At 56.2% G+C, this 15,839-nt stretch overlaps 1 protein-coding gene across 1 annotated transcript; it reads right to left on the reverse strand.

Moving 5' to 3' along the window:
* Positions 1 to 2,119: 2,119 nt before the first annotated feature.
* DISP2 (dispatched RND transporter family member 2) lies at positions 2,120 to 15,188 on the reverse strand. The gene is made up of 8 exons (XM_008142998.3): positions 14,952 to 15,188; positions 8,972 to 9,301; positions 8,572 to 8,601; positions 8,302 to 8,425; positions 7,909 to 8,024; positions 7,586 to 7,713; positions 7,122 to 7,219; positions 2,120 to 5,368 (listed from the first exon to the last, which is right to left on the reverse strand). Exons 1-8 carry the CDS (start codon positions 15,128 to 15,130, stop codon positions 2,120 to 2,122), a joined length of 4,254 nt encoding a protein of 1,417 aa, XP_008141220.2. The 5' UTR covers positions 15,131 to 15,188.
* Positions 15,189 to 15,839: the final 651 nt, after the last annotated feature.

The following is a 15,839-nucleotide window of genomic DNA, read 5'->3' on the forward strand; positions in this document are numbered from 1 at the left end:
GACAGTCCTGATGAGCAGCCCGAGGCCAGAGAGGCTGAATTCTACTTGGACATGGAGAGAGGTCCAAGCAGATCTCTGGGGGGACAGGTCGAAGTTACGTCCTAGTCACTACCCTCCCTTCCTAGTCAGGAGTCAAATGGGTTTGATGTACTTATCTTGCCCACAGTCTTCTGTGTCTTCAACTTCCGTGTCTCATGTGGGTTTCTGTCCCACTTCATGAGCTACTTGGGTGAGAGGCGAGTCTCAACAACACAGGAAAAACCAAAACACTCCTTGATTTGCCTCCAGCTCTGCCAGACTGTTTGTTCCTGGAAAACTCCCTTCCCCCTTGTGATACTCATCTGTAAAATGGCCCGAATCCGGGCTTTTCACACCACAGTTTTTGGAGCCTTCAGAGTTTGAGGGGTTTCCCGGGCACCGTAGAAAGGAGGGCTGAGCTGTACTCCCTCCCCAGCACCCACCAGAGTAGCTGCTTTTTATCTGATTTATATCCTGTGTTTCCATACAATAATTCTAAGGGTCCTGAGGCTACAAAGTTTGAGAACTGCTGGAGTGGAGGGTCGTTCCTTCCAGTCTGAGATGCTTAGGGTTCTGGAGCCCAGCTCCAGTTGTTCCTCTTCCAAAAGCCTTCCCGGTTACCCAGGCCTGGTACTCGAGCTCCAGCAGTACTGAGGGTGACAGGCGTAGATGTGTGAACTGTTTCCCCAGTCAGAGGGTGAGCGCCTCGAGGGAAGGTGCCGGTTTTCCTCTGCCCCGTGTGGTACCATATGTAGAGGAGGAGGAGGTATTCAGTAAATTGCTGATGCTCTGAGTGTCAGGAGCTCTTACATGGGATAAAACCTCCCAAAGAGACTCACTGATTTGGAGAGGAGGACTCAGCCTCTGGTCTGCTGCTGGCCACCAGGGGCACCTGTCCTGAGGAAGCTGGGGACCCCACCTGGGGAACAGCTTCAGACCCACACAGTCCCAAAAAGGGCAGTTCTTGCTTTCATTGAACTCTGCCCTACTTCTACTTCCTTCAGTGTCTCTTCTGGTGGGGGCTCTCCATATACTGCGGCCATAGAAGAGGCATGCCCCTAACTCTGAACCTGGGAATCAGATGAGCCAGGATACCGTATGGCCAGGAGGCATCTCAGCTGAGTTTGGAGTGGCACACAGGGACGATGGGGAGGAGCGCCAGGCTTGCTCGGAATAGCTCTCTCTGGAAATGGAGGTAAAGTGGGGCGGCGGTGCAGGGTGGGGCTTCCTCAGAGACATCTGAGGAGGCAGGTCACAGGACGGTGCTAGAGGTAAAAGATCAGGACAGCCTTGGGATAGGTGGCCAGGAGGAGAGTGGGAGCTGTAGTGGTGGAGTGAGTGTGGGAACCTGCTCTGCCATTTATCAGCTACATGACTTTGGGTAAATCAACTTAGTTGGGGGCCAAAGAACCTGGCCATCTGCAGGCTACCCCACCGCGAAGTGAGATTCCCAGGAGACAAGTGTGGAAGTGTTCCGTAAACCCAGGCAGGGATGGAAAGGGTTCTGATTGTTAACAGGGGCGCCCACTCTCCCTGCCACAGCAGCTTCCTATGAAGGACCAGCCTGCAGTATAATAGGCTGAGCAGCCCTCCTTCTCCTGCTCCTGCCATCTCAAGCTTGGCCTTGATGAACTTCTGGTCAGACTGGGTGAGTGAGGGGGGCAGGGCAGTTCAGGACAGAGGCCCCAGACCCATTCTGGCACAGAGAAGCTCCCCAAAGAGAAGCAAGTGTCCTGATAAAGAGCCCCTGAAAAGCACGAGGCCCAGGAGGCTGCTGAGATTCCCCGGGACTCTTGCTTGGTGAGATACCCTGGGGTGGGTCCTGATTGGCACGGTGGGTGCTCAGGAGCCCTCAGCAGGTCACAAGGAGAGCGGGGCGTTTCCCCTCCAAAGACTCTGCCCACTGAATCCTCCAGATGTGGGGTGTAGGCAGCAGCCCAGACCAAGGCTGGGATATCTGGCAGGATCTAAAATCCAAAGCTGAAGGGTGAGGCCTCTCCTTGCTGACACGGGAAAACACCATCACGCTCCGGCCTGATGCTGCCCCTGCCTGCACCCTGGTCCAGGCGCTGTACCCTGGTCCAGCCTTCCTGGGCCCCTCTCAACTACTGTAGCCTGAAGTGTGGGTGCTGGGCCTGCGCAGCCAAACGTCTGGAAGATCTGGTTGGCTGTTGGGCAGCACCACAGGGCTGCCGTCCCCTGGCCCCCCTCGGCCCTTCCAGGAGGAGCTGCTCTGGTGGGAGGCAGGCAGCGATGGATCATACACAGTCTCCTTCAGCGCCAGCCACAGGGTGTCCCGCTTCCCGTTCAGCTGGCCTCGCTCAGGTACTGATTGCTCAGTTTCATCCAGGTCCTCTGGGGAGGCACCCATGGAATCTGGTACTCGGGCACTGGGCTCAGAGGTGCTTAGGCAGGTCTCGTCGGAGACGCTGAGCCCCTCCAGGGTGCTGGCTGAGGAGCAGAGGCAATCAGGTGGCTCTGCAGCCTTGGGCTTGGGGGCTGGGGCTGGGGCTTCTGGTGAGGCCTGCACGGGCTCAGCCTTCTGCCCTTGGGCGTCCTGCCTGGCCTGGGGCTGGGGGCTGGGGCCAGCCTGCTTGTAAGGGGAGGAGGTCTGCAGGGCTGGGCACTGGCTGAAGACTGCCTGGTGGTCCAGGAACAGCTCTCTTGGTGAGGCGGGGGCCGGTGGGGGCCGGGAGCAGCAGGGGCCATCATGAAGCTGTATATCCTCAGAGAGCACAGAGGGCCGGTGAGACAGTTTGCTGGTGGCTGTGCTGGTGTCAAAGCTGGGGCTCCGGCGCCGGGCCAGGGGCTGTAGCTCATACTGCTCTGAGCAGGAGCCGGGTGGCCCCGGTCGTGGGCGGCCTACCTTCTCCCCACTTGGCTCTCCAGTTCTGGCGTCCCACGGCAGGTGGGCACAGGGCCAGAGGATCTGCCCACAGTTCTTCTCCGGTCCAAAGAAACAGCAGAGAGATTGGAAGAAGAAGCTGGCAAAGCCACAGCTGACGCACTTGACCATCATGAGGATAATGCCCAGCTTGCGATAGAGCAGCACGGTGGCAGGCAGCATGAGCACACCAGCTACAAACAGGGCTGCAGCCCCCACGGCTGTGGCGCGGCTGGTCTGGCGCAGTGAGAAGGCCACGCGGCTCAGGCGGTCTGGGTGTGGGCAAAGGTGATAGGAGATGCAGTAATTGACAGTGAAGTCCACCGAGAGGCCCACAGAGGCCGAGAGAAAGAGCACTTCGGCCGTGTTGAGCTGCCACTCGAGTAGAACCAGGAGCCCCACGGTGAGCAGTACCGTGCCTGCCACAGCCGCCACGGAGAACAGGCTGAGTGGAACGTTCCAGGTGCCCAGCAGCAGTGTGGCAAAGGCCAGCGCCAGAGCCAGGCCTAGCACCACAGCAGGCTCGGTGCTCAGGCTGTGCTGCAGGCTGTACAGCTCCAGACGGCTGGTGAACCAACCCTGGCGGAGGCCGGGAGGTGCCCTGCCCAGCTCTGCTGCCAGCCAGTGGCTGACCTCAGTGTAGAAGTGGTGGGCCTGGCTGTAGTTCCGACTATACTGGAAGCTGGTCTGGAACTGCAGCACCAGGGCAGTCAGGCTGCCCTGGGTATTGAAGCGGAGCCCCAGGTCACGGGTGCTCTCTGGACCTTGCTCCAGAGCCATCATCTTGAGGCAGTGCAGGAAAAGCTGGGGTGCCCAGGGGAAGCCCGAGTGGCCACAGCAGAGGCCAGGCCCCAGGCGAGCACAGCTGGGGCTCTCCATCCAGTGTTGGAGGGCCTCCACGAAGCACAGCGTGGGCCAGCCCTCTGGCTGGGCACCAAAGAAACTCTGATTCCGAGCTCCGTAGCAGAGGGCCAGCAGCCAGCGCTGGGCCTCGGGACTGCTGGCTGAGAAGGCGGGGTCACTTACCAGTGAGCTGTTGCTGCGAGGGTCCAGGGGGTCCCCAGTGTCTACAGGCAGGACGCCCCACACCAAAATCACGGGCATGTGGCCGCCCTCGCCCTCGGGCAGCCGCTCGAACTGGAATTGCTGGCGGTACTCGGCGTCGAAGCGCTCGAAGGGGTGGCTGGGCCGGAAGACCTGGCCGCGGGGCGGCAGCAGGGTGGGCAGCCGCAGGCGGGGGCTGACGCCGGCGATGTAGGCGCCCCCTGCCGCCAGCGCCGTGAACCAGCAGATCCAGATGTAGCGGAACTTGATGACGCCGCAGGGCAGGAGGCGCTGGAAGAGCAGGCGCGAGGTCCGGGCCGCGGTCCTCCGAAGGCCGCGGAGCCGCCGGTGCAGCGCCAGCGCCAGCCGCCGGGGCGCGCTGCCGGCCCACGGGCCCTGCGCCCGGGCCCCACAGCTGCGCGCCAGGTAGCGCTCGTGGAGCACAAACGAGGAGGGCAGCCAGGCCAGCGTGAGCGCCAGGTGCGCCAGCACGGCCGTGCCCATGTAGAGGGCGAAGCAGCGCACGGCCGGGAGGCGGCTCAGGTAGCTGGCGTAGAAGGCCGCGCTGGTGGTGAGGCCGGAGACGAGCAGCAGGTAGCCGAAGTGATGCATGGTGCGGCCCACGCGCTGCACCAGCCCCCCGGAGGGCAGCTGGCTCTTGCTGAGGCGCCAGAGGTCGGAGAAGATGAGGGTGTGGTTGGTGCAGACGCTGCTGAGCAGGACGAGGGCCGCCAGGTTGACGAAGGGGAAGTAGGCCATGCGGAAGGCCACTCGGTAAAGAAAGAAAGCCACCAGGAGGGAGCCCAGCGCCCCTAGCAGCACCATGAGCGTGAGGAAGAAGGAGCGCAGGTAGAGAGCAATGCTGAGGAAGATGGCAGCCAGGGCCAGCAAGGGGTACACCGTGTCCTGGGCTAGGTAGTGTCTCAACAGCTCCTGCTTGAGGCCCAGATCCATGCCAGTGATGGACGTGTAATTGTCAGAGAGCCCCCAGGGGGTGGCTAGGTGGTCCAGGTAGATGCCCATCATGGAGGCACCCTTTGGGGCGGGCAGGAAGAGCAGGCTGTACTTGAGGGAGGGCACCTGGTAGTCAGCAGTCTGGGGACTCAGAAAGTCCTTGTCCAGCAGAAAGTGCAGAAGTTGGTAGACGGCACTGCTCCGGGAGCACTTGGCGGGAACCTGGGCACAGCGTGGGGGCTTGTCCTGCCCAGGCCCCAGACAAGGGGGCCCCAGGGCCCCACGGTGGTAGTAGAGGGCACAGGTCCGAAGCAGGGCCAGTATGCGGGCTGCGTCTGCTTGGGTAGTGTCCAGGCAGGAGGAGCGGTTGGAGAGCACTGCTATGTAGTTGCCCAGGGACCAGCTGGGGCAGCACTCGTTGGCTGCTGTACGCTGGCACAGAGCCCCAAAGCGGTGATGGGAGCGAATCTGTAGGGCACAGAGAGCAGGAGAGAGCTCAAGGGCAGTGCAGGGGCCGGGGTTTCCCAGCCCTGTCCAAGGCCTTCTCACCTCCTTTCAGGCTGCAGAGCGGAGGGAGAGAGGTATCCTGACAACCCAGCAGAACGGGCTTGTCTCGGAGCTGCCTTTGGCTCCTGGCCCAGGTGTCAGCACTTACATCTTGGCTCCATCCAAGAGGAGCCTGGGGCATGCTGCTGCGGCCCCAGCCTGAGAGGTCCTGCCCTAAGGGCCTGGCAGGTCATACGCCTCAACCCTGCCCTGTCTGAGCCAGGAGCAGGAGTGGGAGCCGCAGTCACCGATGAAACAGGGCCAAAGGTCCAGGGAACTGGAGCAAACGGTGAGAAAAGCGGAGGCCAAAACCTTCCAGGATCAGGGTCACTGCCAAACCCCGGCCCCCGCTCTGTCTCCTAGTCTGCTTAAACCCTCTTAGGCACAGGTCTGTTTCTTTATCAGACCTCAGGCCTCCTTTTCTCTCCCACTTGCTGTTGACATCACAACGGCTGGTGTAGTTACAGAGAGCACCTGCCTGGGAACCAGAGGCTCTGTTCTGCCACCAGCTGGATGTCTGGCCTGGGCTCTGAGGTCATGGTGACTATGGTAACATTTATTGAGATTACTATTGCCAGTCAGTATGTTATAGTTTTACAAACTCTATCTTAATTGTCACACATCCTTATGAGGAAAGTACCATTCTTATCCCCACTTTATTATTTGTTTTCCGTTTATTTGTTTATTTTAAATATTTTTAAATTGACTTCAGAGAGGGAGAGATAGAGATATCAATGATGATAGAGAATCATTGATCAGCTGCTTCCTGCACGCCCCACACTGGGGATCGAGCTCGCAACCCCTGCATGTGCCCTTGACCAGAATTGAACCCGGGACCCTTCAAGTCCGCAGGCTGATGCTTTGTCCACTGAGCCAAACTGGCTACGGCTTATTCCACTTTATATATACAAAGACTGAGTCACTGAGAGGTTAAGAAACATGCCTGAAGTCACACAGCTTTCGGGAGGGCAGCTGGTAGTCAGTGGTCTGAATTCACCTAGGGAGTATTAGAGCTGGCCTTGAAATCAGCATCTGACTCCAGAGCACATGCTCTTTTTTATTTGTTTGTTTGTTTGTTTGTTTGTTAATCCTCACCCAAGGATATTTTTCCATTGATTTTTTAAAGAAAGTGGATGGGAGGAAGAGAGAGAGAGAGAGAGAGAGAGTGAGAGAGAGAGAGAGAGAGAGAGAGATTGGTTACCTCAAGCCTGCAATTGAGGTATATGCCCTTGACTGAAATCCAACCTACAACCCTTCCGTCGGGGGGCTGATGCTCTATACACTGAGCCAAACTGGCTAGGGCAGAGCACATGTTCTTAACTGGTGCCTTTGGGTACTGTGGATACCCTTGTGCACTGCTTGGATTGATGGGGCTTGGGGCCCTTGGGCTGGGGCCTCAGTTCTTGAGCTCCGTTTTAGGACTTTTAGGAAATCCCCAGGCTCTGCATGTTCTATCTTCCAACACTTGTGTTTTGGCTCTTCTGAAAACAGCTGACTCTTCTTCCCCCACCCAGCCTGGAGCCTCTCCGCAGCATTGGGATAATTTTCTAAGCAGGGAATGCTCTTCCCCAGGCCACCTTGGCAGTCCTGACTCAGCAGTATTTCCTTAGGGTCAGGTTCTTGGTGTCCTGGTTCCCTCCACACCCAGTCCCTGGTACCTCCCCAGTCAGCTCACCTGATCCTGTTCCATGTGACACATGGAATGGATGGCGTGTAGGTTCCACAGGCTCCCCGCTGAGGTGGACATGAATACCAGCTGTGCATAGCGTTTCTCTGCAACACACCCCCAAAGCTCAGCCCTTGTTGCCCCAGGTCCTGGACCCACCAAAGGAAAGATTCTTACCCAGGGCCATGTGAGGTTCAGATTCTCAGGAAGCTGAAACCTGTTCCTGGCTGCTTCATCCTGGGCCTGCATCCCAGCTTCTGTGCCCCACCCACACCCAGCTTAACTCTACCTGGCTGGAGCACCTGAGACCTGCCTCATCTTCCCAAATGTAACCCCACTTCCTCGGATAAATATGGCCAGCTGGCTTCCTTCCCTTTCTGTCTGCCCAAATTTGTTCTTCTGGCTCCTTCTGTTCTAGTAGGTGGGGGTGGGGACCACCATTAAAGTCAGGAAGTGGCCAAGCTGAAGCTTACCAGGGGGGCCACAGAAGAAGTTCTCTTGCCCTCTGTCCTCCAGGGGCTCCACCATCCTCCGGGGCCGGGCCATGCCCTCCTGGGCACTACTCCAGGGTGTGGGGCTCAGAGTGGGGTGGGGGTTTGAGCTGAGGTATAGAGAAAAGCAATACCAGGCATCATCAAGGGGTGGGGTGCTCAGAGGAGGCCAGACACTACTCCCCAGAGGTCCCCAACAAGCCCCTCTGACCTACCTTTGAGGAGGTCACCCAGTGGCCTCTCTCTGGAGACCTCATTTTTTCTCCCATTCCCCTCAATGGTGTGGGAAGATGGGAACCCATTACCTGTTCAGCTCAAGGTCTGGGGAAAGGGAGAGCAGCTTCCTGGAGCCCGTGAGGGTCTGCAGTGCTCTCCAGACCACCAGCTTTCGTCCAATGTCTGTGTCCTGAGGCTCAAAGCCCTGAGGGAGGAGGAAGATGAGGCAAGTAGGAGGAGGGGTTTTCCATCTGGTCCTTCTTGGCTCTGCCCCCTTGAGTCCCTGGAGCAGGGAAGGCCAGCTCACCTGCCTGGATTGTTGAACGGGAGTATCACCTCTATACCATCTTCCCAACTGTCTCTGTAGGCTGAGAGCCCACCACTGCCACCCCACCCCCAGCTGGGCCACTCCGACTTGTTGCCCCAGACTGAGCTGAGGTGGCCAGGCCTGGGGCCCCCCCTCCCTCCCCTTGACCCCTCACCAGCAAGGGCTTGGAGAAGTCGGGCAGGTGGCCCCCCAAGAGTCCAGCCAGGGTGCAGAGGAGGATGACAGCTAGACACAGCAGCAGCACTGCCACTGGCCACTCAGCAATCAGCTGGGAATAGCTGGGAAAGAGGAGGAGAGCCCGCATGAATTGGTGTTGGGTGTGGTAGCAGGGGCTGGTGAGCTTAGGAGCCACCAAGAAGGACTAGTGGACCTGTACTGGGCAAAGCCTGGTCACTCTAGAGGTCAAGAGAAGGCCTAGGCCTACCTCTTCGGCATCCGGAAGGCCTGTTCCTGCCTGTGGAATAGAAGAAAAGACACTTGCTTGTCAGAGTCCTCTTACAGGGGGGGAGGTGGGGGTAGGAGGATAGAGGATGATGGCATTAACCCTCTTAGGCTTTCCCATACCACAGCTAAACCCTTACTTCCTCCTCCATCCAAGCTGCCTCCTTCATCAGAGGCAGGGGACATCCTGGGCTGCCTTACTGTTGGAGTTCAGATCCTGGGGGGGGGGGGGGAGTGGGGGGCAGTGTTGGCCCTACTTTTTAGCCCAGCCCTAAAATGGGTTCCCATCTCCCCACACCATTGAGGGGAATGGGAGAAAAAATGAGGTCTCCAGAGAGAGGCCACTTCCAGTGGCAGCTGGCAGGCTGCTAGACCCCTCTTACCTGACGCTGATTACATGGTGCTGCACAGATGGTGGCTTCCAGGCCCCATAATGCTGTGAGGGGGCTGGGGAAGGGCTGAGGCTGGAGCCATGGGAACACAGAGCTGCTCGGTCCCCAAGCCCTGGCAGGGAACTGCCCCCTCGGTATTCTTTCGGTGCCCGGGTATAAGTGAAGTGGGCAGGGGCCAAGGGGCTGGACGGACCCACAGGCTGGAGGGTAGAAGTTGCCGGTGGAGGTCCCAAAGAACTGGAAGGGTCCTCAAGGGGACAGCTGTGAAGGGAGCAGCTCCTTTCTGGGCTTGCCTCAGGGGCCACAGCCTTGCTCTGGGACCTGGGGAGAGAAGAGGCAAGGAAGGTTGGATGAGGCACACTGGTGAGAGTTTTCTTTCTTTCTTTTTTTAAATATATATTTGTATTAATTTCAAAGAGGAAGAGAGAGGGATAGAGAGATAGAAACCTCAATGATGAGAGAATCATCGACTGGCTGCCTCCTGCACGCCCCCTACTGGGGATCGAGCCCACAACCCGGGCATATGCCCTTGACAGGAATCGAACCCGGGACCCTTCAGTCCCCAGGCTGACGCTCTATTCACTGAGCCAAACTGGCTAGGGCAAGAGTTTTCTATTACTAGTCCTGGAGGACAGGCAAGGAGGGTGGGGACCATGTATCTATAGCCCCAATCTACCTCTTGGGGTCCATTGTCTTATTGACTCATCTGTCCATGTACTCAAAACACACACACACACAACATTATTGTCAGCCTGCTATATGCCAGACACTGTGCTAGGCAACGAACGTGCTTTTACATGTATGACCTAATTACTCCTTACAAAAACCTACAGGGGAAGTACTTTCCTTGTTTATAGATTTGAAAATTGAGTTTCAGTGAGATGTGAAGAGCTGGGCTGTGAGCCCAGTTCTGACTTGCAGTCCTGTGCTCTTGCTGCCACAGTCATTGGTTCATTCTCTTGTTAGATATTTGTTGAGCACCTGCAACACTCAGATAACTGCTCCTCTCTCAGATAACTGCATGGCTCACACTCTGTTCTCAGTTTAACGATTACCTTCTTGGAGAAGCCTTCCATGATTACCCTCTCTAAATAATCACCCACCAGCTCTCCATCCCCCTACCTGCTTTATAATTCTTCAGAGCAGTTGCTACAACTGGAATTATATGATATAATTGTCACGTTCATTGCCTGTTTCTCATATGAAATGTGAGCTATGGGAGAGCAGGGGCCTGAAGCATTTGTTCATCTCTCTATCCTCAGGGCCTTGAACAGTGCCTTGCACACAGAAGGTGCCCAGGGAATGTTTGTTGAATTAATATGGAGTGTCAGACAGTCTGTTACTAGTGGTGCTAGGATAAAGAAGTCCCAGTCCTTGTCCTCTAGGCATTCAAAGTCGGTGGGAGATGTGGAAAGTCTAACCTCTTGAGTGCTGTGAGAGAAGTCACAGAGGAGGGCTCGACCTTCACAAGGCTGGGGATCAACAGGGAAAGTTTGGCCAAGGCAGTTACTGCCTTTCCACCGACCTTGGACCACGGGACAGAAGGTTTGCTTTGTGAGCGTGTGCACAGTTGGGAGATAGAGTTGGGACCCCCAAGGAACTTGCCAGGAGGACTCAGAAATAGTTATCTCTTCCAAAATTACTAAGGAGGGCAACACTCTGTGTAGGGACTCAGCCCACTCCTTGGGTGTGGGGGTAGATGGAGTCCCACCCCAGTGACAGAATTGCCAGACTTAGGACACGAGGAAATGGCCACAGAACAGAGTTCTGGGATGGGTAGCCTTGGCAGAGCCCTGTCTCTTTCCCTCCATTTCCCTGGATCCTGTGGCCTGCCAGAGCTTGCACAGCCCTCATAGGAGAGCAAGGTGTATGTGGAACCAACCCGGGCTTCTAGTCCTGCCTGCTGCACTGCTGAAGGGGCTGTGGGCCGGAGTCCTGATGCAAGTGGACATTGCCCACAGAGGCTGGGTTCTGCCCAGAGACCAAGTAGAGGAACTGTAAAGAATAGGCAAACTCAACCTCTTCCTCCAAGAAGGCTGGCAGAGCCTTATGCTGAGAATAAAATGGGGGAGCAGTGGTGGTGTACTCCTGGCTCCGTCATCCTCTAGCTCTGGGACCTTGGGAAAGACACACAATTCTCGGAGCATTGGCATCCATGTCTGTGGCATAAGGGTATAATGATAATGATCCCTCCCAGGTTTGGTATTAACTGATATAACATATGTGGAAGACCTATGGGAGACACATTTGCTTTCCTGCCCCTCCTCACACTCAGTGCTGCGGGGAGCATGTAGTTTAAGAAGTATTTTTATATTTACAATTTGACCTCTTTAGGCACCTCAGATAATATATCTCTATTTGAGAACTCCTCATACCTTGAGAATCTCACTGTATATCCTATATAATAAAAGGCTAATATGCAAATTGAATGAACAGTGGAATGAATGGTTGCTATGACACACACTGACCACCAGGGGCCAGACGCTCAACGCAGGAGCTGCCCCTGGTGGTCAGTGTGCTCCCACAGTGGGAGCACCGCTCAGCCAGAAGCATGGGGAGCAGCAGGCCTACGCTGTCAGTCAGACATACCCCGAGGACTCCGGGACTGTGAGAGGGTGCAGGCCGGGCTGAGGAACTCCCCCGCCCTGAGTGCACAAATTCTGTGCACCAGGACTCTAGTCTATATATATAAAAGCCCAGCGACCGGAATGGCAGAACGACTGATGGTTATGATGTGCACTGTGGCAGCCAACTAGCTTGATCCGGGCCCAGATCGGCGGCCCCAACACCCCGATCGGGGGCGGGGCCAGTGGGCTAACCACCCATGCCCACCCCTCCCACCTCCCACCCCCGCCACTGTGCCGGACCCCACCCATGCACAAATTTGTGCACCGGGCCTCGTATAGTATAATTATAAATACTTTCCTTTCTTTTTTTAAAATACTTTCTTTTTTGTTATTCAAAAGCTGAATCAGAATTTGATCTCATGATTAAATCACTGATACCTTTTCTTTTTACTAACAACATTTAGAAAAATAGGAATTTGATCAATGTTGTTCTAAAACAAGACCTCAGATGACCCCATAAAGTTAATGACATAGCAACCAGTGTCCTGCCAGTTAAAAGACCTTATGGGCCCATCTCCATGGGCCAAAAGGAAGCTGCATAAATGGCCTGAGCTTATGTGTTTAAGTGTGGACATCCACATCTTGAAGATTTTTATTCTGCAGGTATATTTTGAGCACCTACCACACACTGGGGACTGAGCTTGGTCTGGGTTGGACTCTGAAGGCATGAAGATGACCCATTAGTCTTGGTCTCCCTCTTTAGAGCAGGGCCTGCCTTCCAGAGGTCAGGAGGGTGGGGCAACAAGGATGCTTATTCCAACTTCCCGTGGCCTTAAAGCACTCACTGAGTACTTGACTTGTCCCAGGAGCCAGGCTCCCACTTAGCGTCAGTTTCTTTTTCATTAAGGGAAGTCAGCACTCCAGGGGGTGCTGGAGGAGACCCTGAGCACACTCCCTTAACCAGTCTACCAAACCTCATAAGCCTAACTCCTTCTTTTGGTGGCTTCTCTTCTAGCCTCCACCACTGATTTGCTTTTACTAAGATCTTCCTGGAGCCATGCCTTTTCTTTTAACCCCTTCTTTCCCTCTCCAGGGACCTAGGATCTACTGTTCCCAAATATCACCCTTTTTTACTGTGCCCATCATTGTCAATAGGTAGAATTTTTTAAAAATTGATTTTTCAAAGAGAGAGAAATAGAGGAAGGGAGAGGGAGAGGGAAACATTAATCTATCAGCTGCCTCCTGCACTCCCCCGACTGGGGATCAAACCTGCAACCAGGGCATGTACCCTAACTGGGAATTGAACCAACAACCTTTCAGTGCATGGGATGATGCCCAATCAACTGAGCCACACCGGCCAGGGCAATATGGTAAAATGTGAAAACTCCACATTCTGACTGCTGTAGGACTGGGCCTTTGTCTTAACTCTTTCAAGAACAGCCAAACTCTCCTCCAAATGAAAGCTTTCTCTTGCTAGCCCCTGCTGCCTTCTATGCTCAGGAGACCTAGTAATAATATGAGTTAAGCACTCCAGACCTTGTCTCCCCAGGGGGCTTTCATTCTCACCCTCTCAGTTCCATGGCTCGGACTGGGATGAGCTACTTTCTGGGCCGACTGCCTGGGCCGGCTGGCCTGTAAGCCAGGTGACTGAGACAGGCAGGCAGGGAGATGGAAAGTAGTGATGCAGGCCTCCTTAAGAGGCCAAAGTCATAGTATTCAGGGCCTAGCTGACAGGGCTCCAGACAGAGAGCCCCCACTTGGGAGCCCTATTAGGGGCAATGCACATGTGCATGAATCTTTCCCCCAAGTCCACAGACACATAGCCATATGGACATCCATGTGATCCTGCAGAGTGGCCAGGATAGATGGGGAAGCAGCCCATACCACTAGGAAAATAAAAAGGTAATTTCTAACAACACAAAGAATGAACTTTTCAAATTACGCTGTAGTCGATGCATTAGTAAAGGACTGTGTGTGCGTGCACACATGCACGCCATCATATTCACTATGTATCTATCCCCCCGCAGAGTCAATTTGCCTGATTAGAATTCAGTGTCTCTGGGGATGTACAGAGAGGCGCCAGAGGTCCCAGGGAGTTGTTGGAGAGCAAGTGATTCTTGTGCTCAAGAATGACCCTCATGTGCAGGGGAGGTGAGCAGACCAGACAGTGTTGATCCTTGGCAGAATATCCAAGACACCAAATGACTCTCCAGTCCCTTCCTGGGAGGCTCCTGGCCTAGGACCCTGCTCTGCCCTGAAACTGTTCCTGCCCTGTCCACCCCTGGCTCTTTGGTCAGGCCACAGTCCCAGGTAGACCCTGGTTCAGAAACACATCCATCCTGTGTCTCACCCCTTTGAAGAAAACTCTGGGCCTTTCAGATGGAAAGATGGCTAAATCTGTCCAGGCTGATGTGTTAACAATAGAGGGCAGGAAACATTTCTTTTCACTTGTGGGGCATCCTCTTGCTCTGAGGTACAGAATGTACATTTCAATTGGAGCAGTCTGGAGACCATGTGTCCACCTCTGCTTTGTGCCTCCAAAGAATGCCTCTCATTTCAGTCCAGGCAGGGTAGAAAGGCAGTGTCATGTCAGGGGAGGGATTCTGGAGGCGGCAGATCTAACAGGGCACAGAAATTGCGCCATGTTGCTACCTAGCCGGGCTGTTTCCTCACACATATGGTGGAGGAAGAGAGAGGAGAGCACCAAGACCTGGGCCCTCAGTGGGAAAGTGTTCCTCCCATCCGCCCTCCTGGGGCTCCTTGGGTTGGGGTGGGGGGAGGGAGAGGTGGTTCTGACGGTGGCCTGAGCCGCCTCGGTCAGGTCTCCAGAGAGTGCAGGTAGCTGCCACAAGCGGAGACTCTGGCCCACACGTGCGCAGCTGGCCATGCAGGGTAGAGTGGACAAAGCCAGTTCCTGGCGTGGCCGCCGAGTATCTGCCCTCCCAGAACACACACCGTGGTGAGCCTCCCATCTATGATACACACACACCCTCCAGCACACTGACAAGCTGGAACCCGGACTTAGGTGGTCGCAGGCTTGGGGCTCACTGAGAAGGCGCGCGGGTAGGGCCTAGAGGGAGTGGCTCGGAAGGCCGGTGGGTGGGGTGGGGTGGGGTGGGGTGGGGGAACCCCGGGTCTTAGAGGTATGGTAGGAACAGTGGGAGGGGCAGCTTCCCCGGGGCGACGAGGGAGGTGGGAGCTGACAGTAGGGGGTATCAGCGAGAGAGAAAATTGACTTGGCAGAATGAGGGCGTGGCCAGGGGGCCCGGAGCCTGGAGGCGCCGGAAGGGGCTCCGACAGGGGCTGGGGATTGCATGGGGTGATGGATGGCGGCTACTGGGGATACCTGGGGCGGGGGTGCTGAGAAGGTCTGAGAGTTGGGTTTGTGGAGTGGTCTGCCCTACCTGTCCGGAGAGCTGCCATCTGGGGCCAAAGACTCCCCCTCGTGCTGCTGCTCCCCTTCCGGACCCGGGCCGGGAGCCGAACCGCTACCGCTGCTGCAGCTACCTCGGTCCATGCCCGTGGGCGGTGCCGCTGTCCGGGCGCTGGTGCTGAAGCGGTCGCGGGGTGGGCTCCTGCGCATGCGTAGACGCCGGGCGGGCCGCTTGCTGGGCGGGGCCGATCAGGAGCCCAACCAATGGGCGCGGCCCCCGGGGGGCGGGGACAGAGGCTACCCGCGGCGCCGCTGCCCAGAGCTGGAGGCTCGCTAACCCTGAAGACCCCAGGGCTGGTGGTGTGGGCCCCTTAACCAGGCCAAGTCTGACAGCTGCTGTTAGGAGTCCGGCTTCCTGGCTGTCGTCTGCACACCGGCCTTTCTTGAGGGGCATCGATCTTCCCGTAAGGAACCAGGAAGCGCGACCCGGGCACAGTGTACAGAGCCTCCCAACTTGAAATGCAGACTTTACCCGTTGGAAAGAGGGAGCACGGCACAGGGCATTCAGGGGAGAAGTCCCACATTTCTCTCGGCTCCGTTCAGCGACCCCCTTTCCTCTCCAGTGGGGCTAGGCATCTGCTCAAGTTGTGTCTTCCTTTACGCTCATCTGGACCTGGACCTGAGTCTGCGCCCATCAGACACGGAGCCCCAATTCTGTTATTGTGTGGAGTACAATGCGGAGGGGGAAGAAAGACACTCAAGAGAATCCCTGGCTCCTTTTCTTATAATCACCTTACTTGAGCCTGGGAAGTACCCAGTACCCACTCCCTTGCTGCCTTTCCCGTCTGGGAATGACTGTGAGGGAGGGGAGGTGTGATGGGCTGTGGCTAGGGCTGGCCAGAGGGCTGTGGTAGCACTA

Source organism: Eptesicus fuscus, chromosome 5 (genome assembly GCF_027574615.1).
Source record: "Eptesicus fuscus isolate TK198812 chromosome 5, DD_ASM_mEF_20220401, whole genome shotgun sequence".
Classification (NCBI taxonomy): Eukaryota; Metazoa; Chordata; class Mammalia; order Chiroptera; family Vespertilionidae; genus Eptesicus; species Eptesicus fuscus.

What these genes read in the sequence shown, in the direction of transcription:
- DISP2 (XM_008142998.3), bottom strand. Translation starts at nt 15,130, where the DNA reads ATGCGCAGGAGCCCACCCCGCGACCGCTTCAGCACCAGCGCCCGGACA. An exon ending in GCCTTCCGGATGCCGAAGAG is followed by an intron (nt 8,426 to 8,571) that starts GTAGGCCTAGGC and finishes CCTCTTTCCCAG; the next exon opens with CTATTCCCAGCTGATTGCTG. An exon ending in CTTCTTCTGTGGCCCCCCTG is followed by an intron (nt 7,220 to 7,585) that starts GTAAGCTTCAGC and finishes GGTGTGTTGCAG; the next exon opens with AGAAACGCTATGCACAGCTG.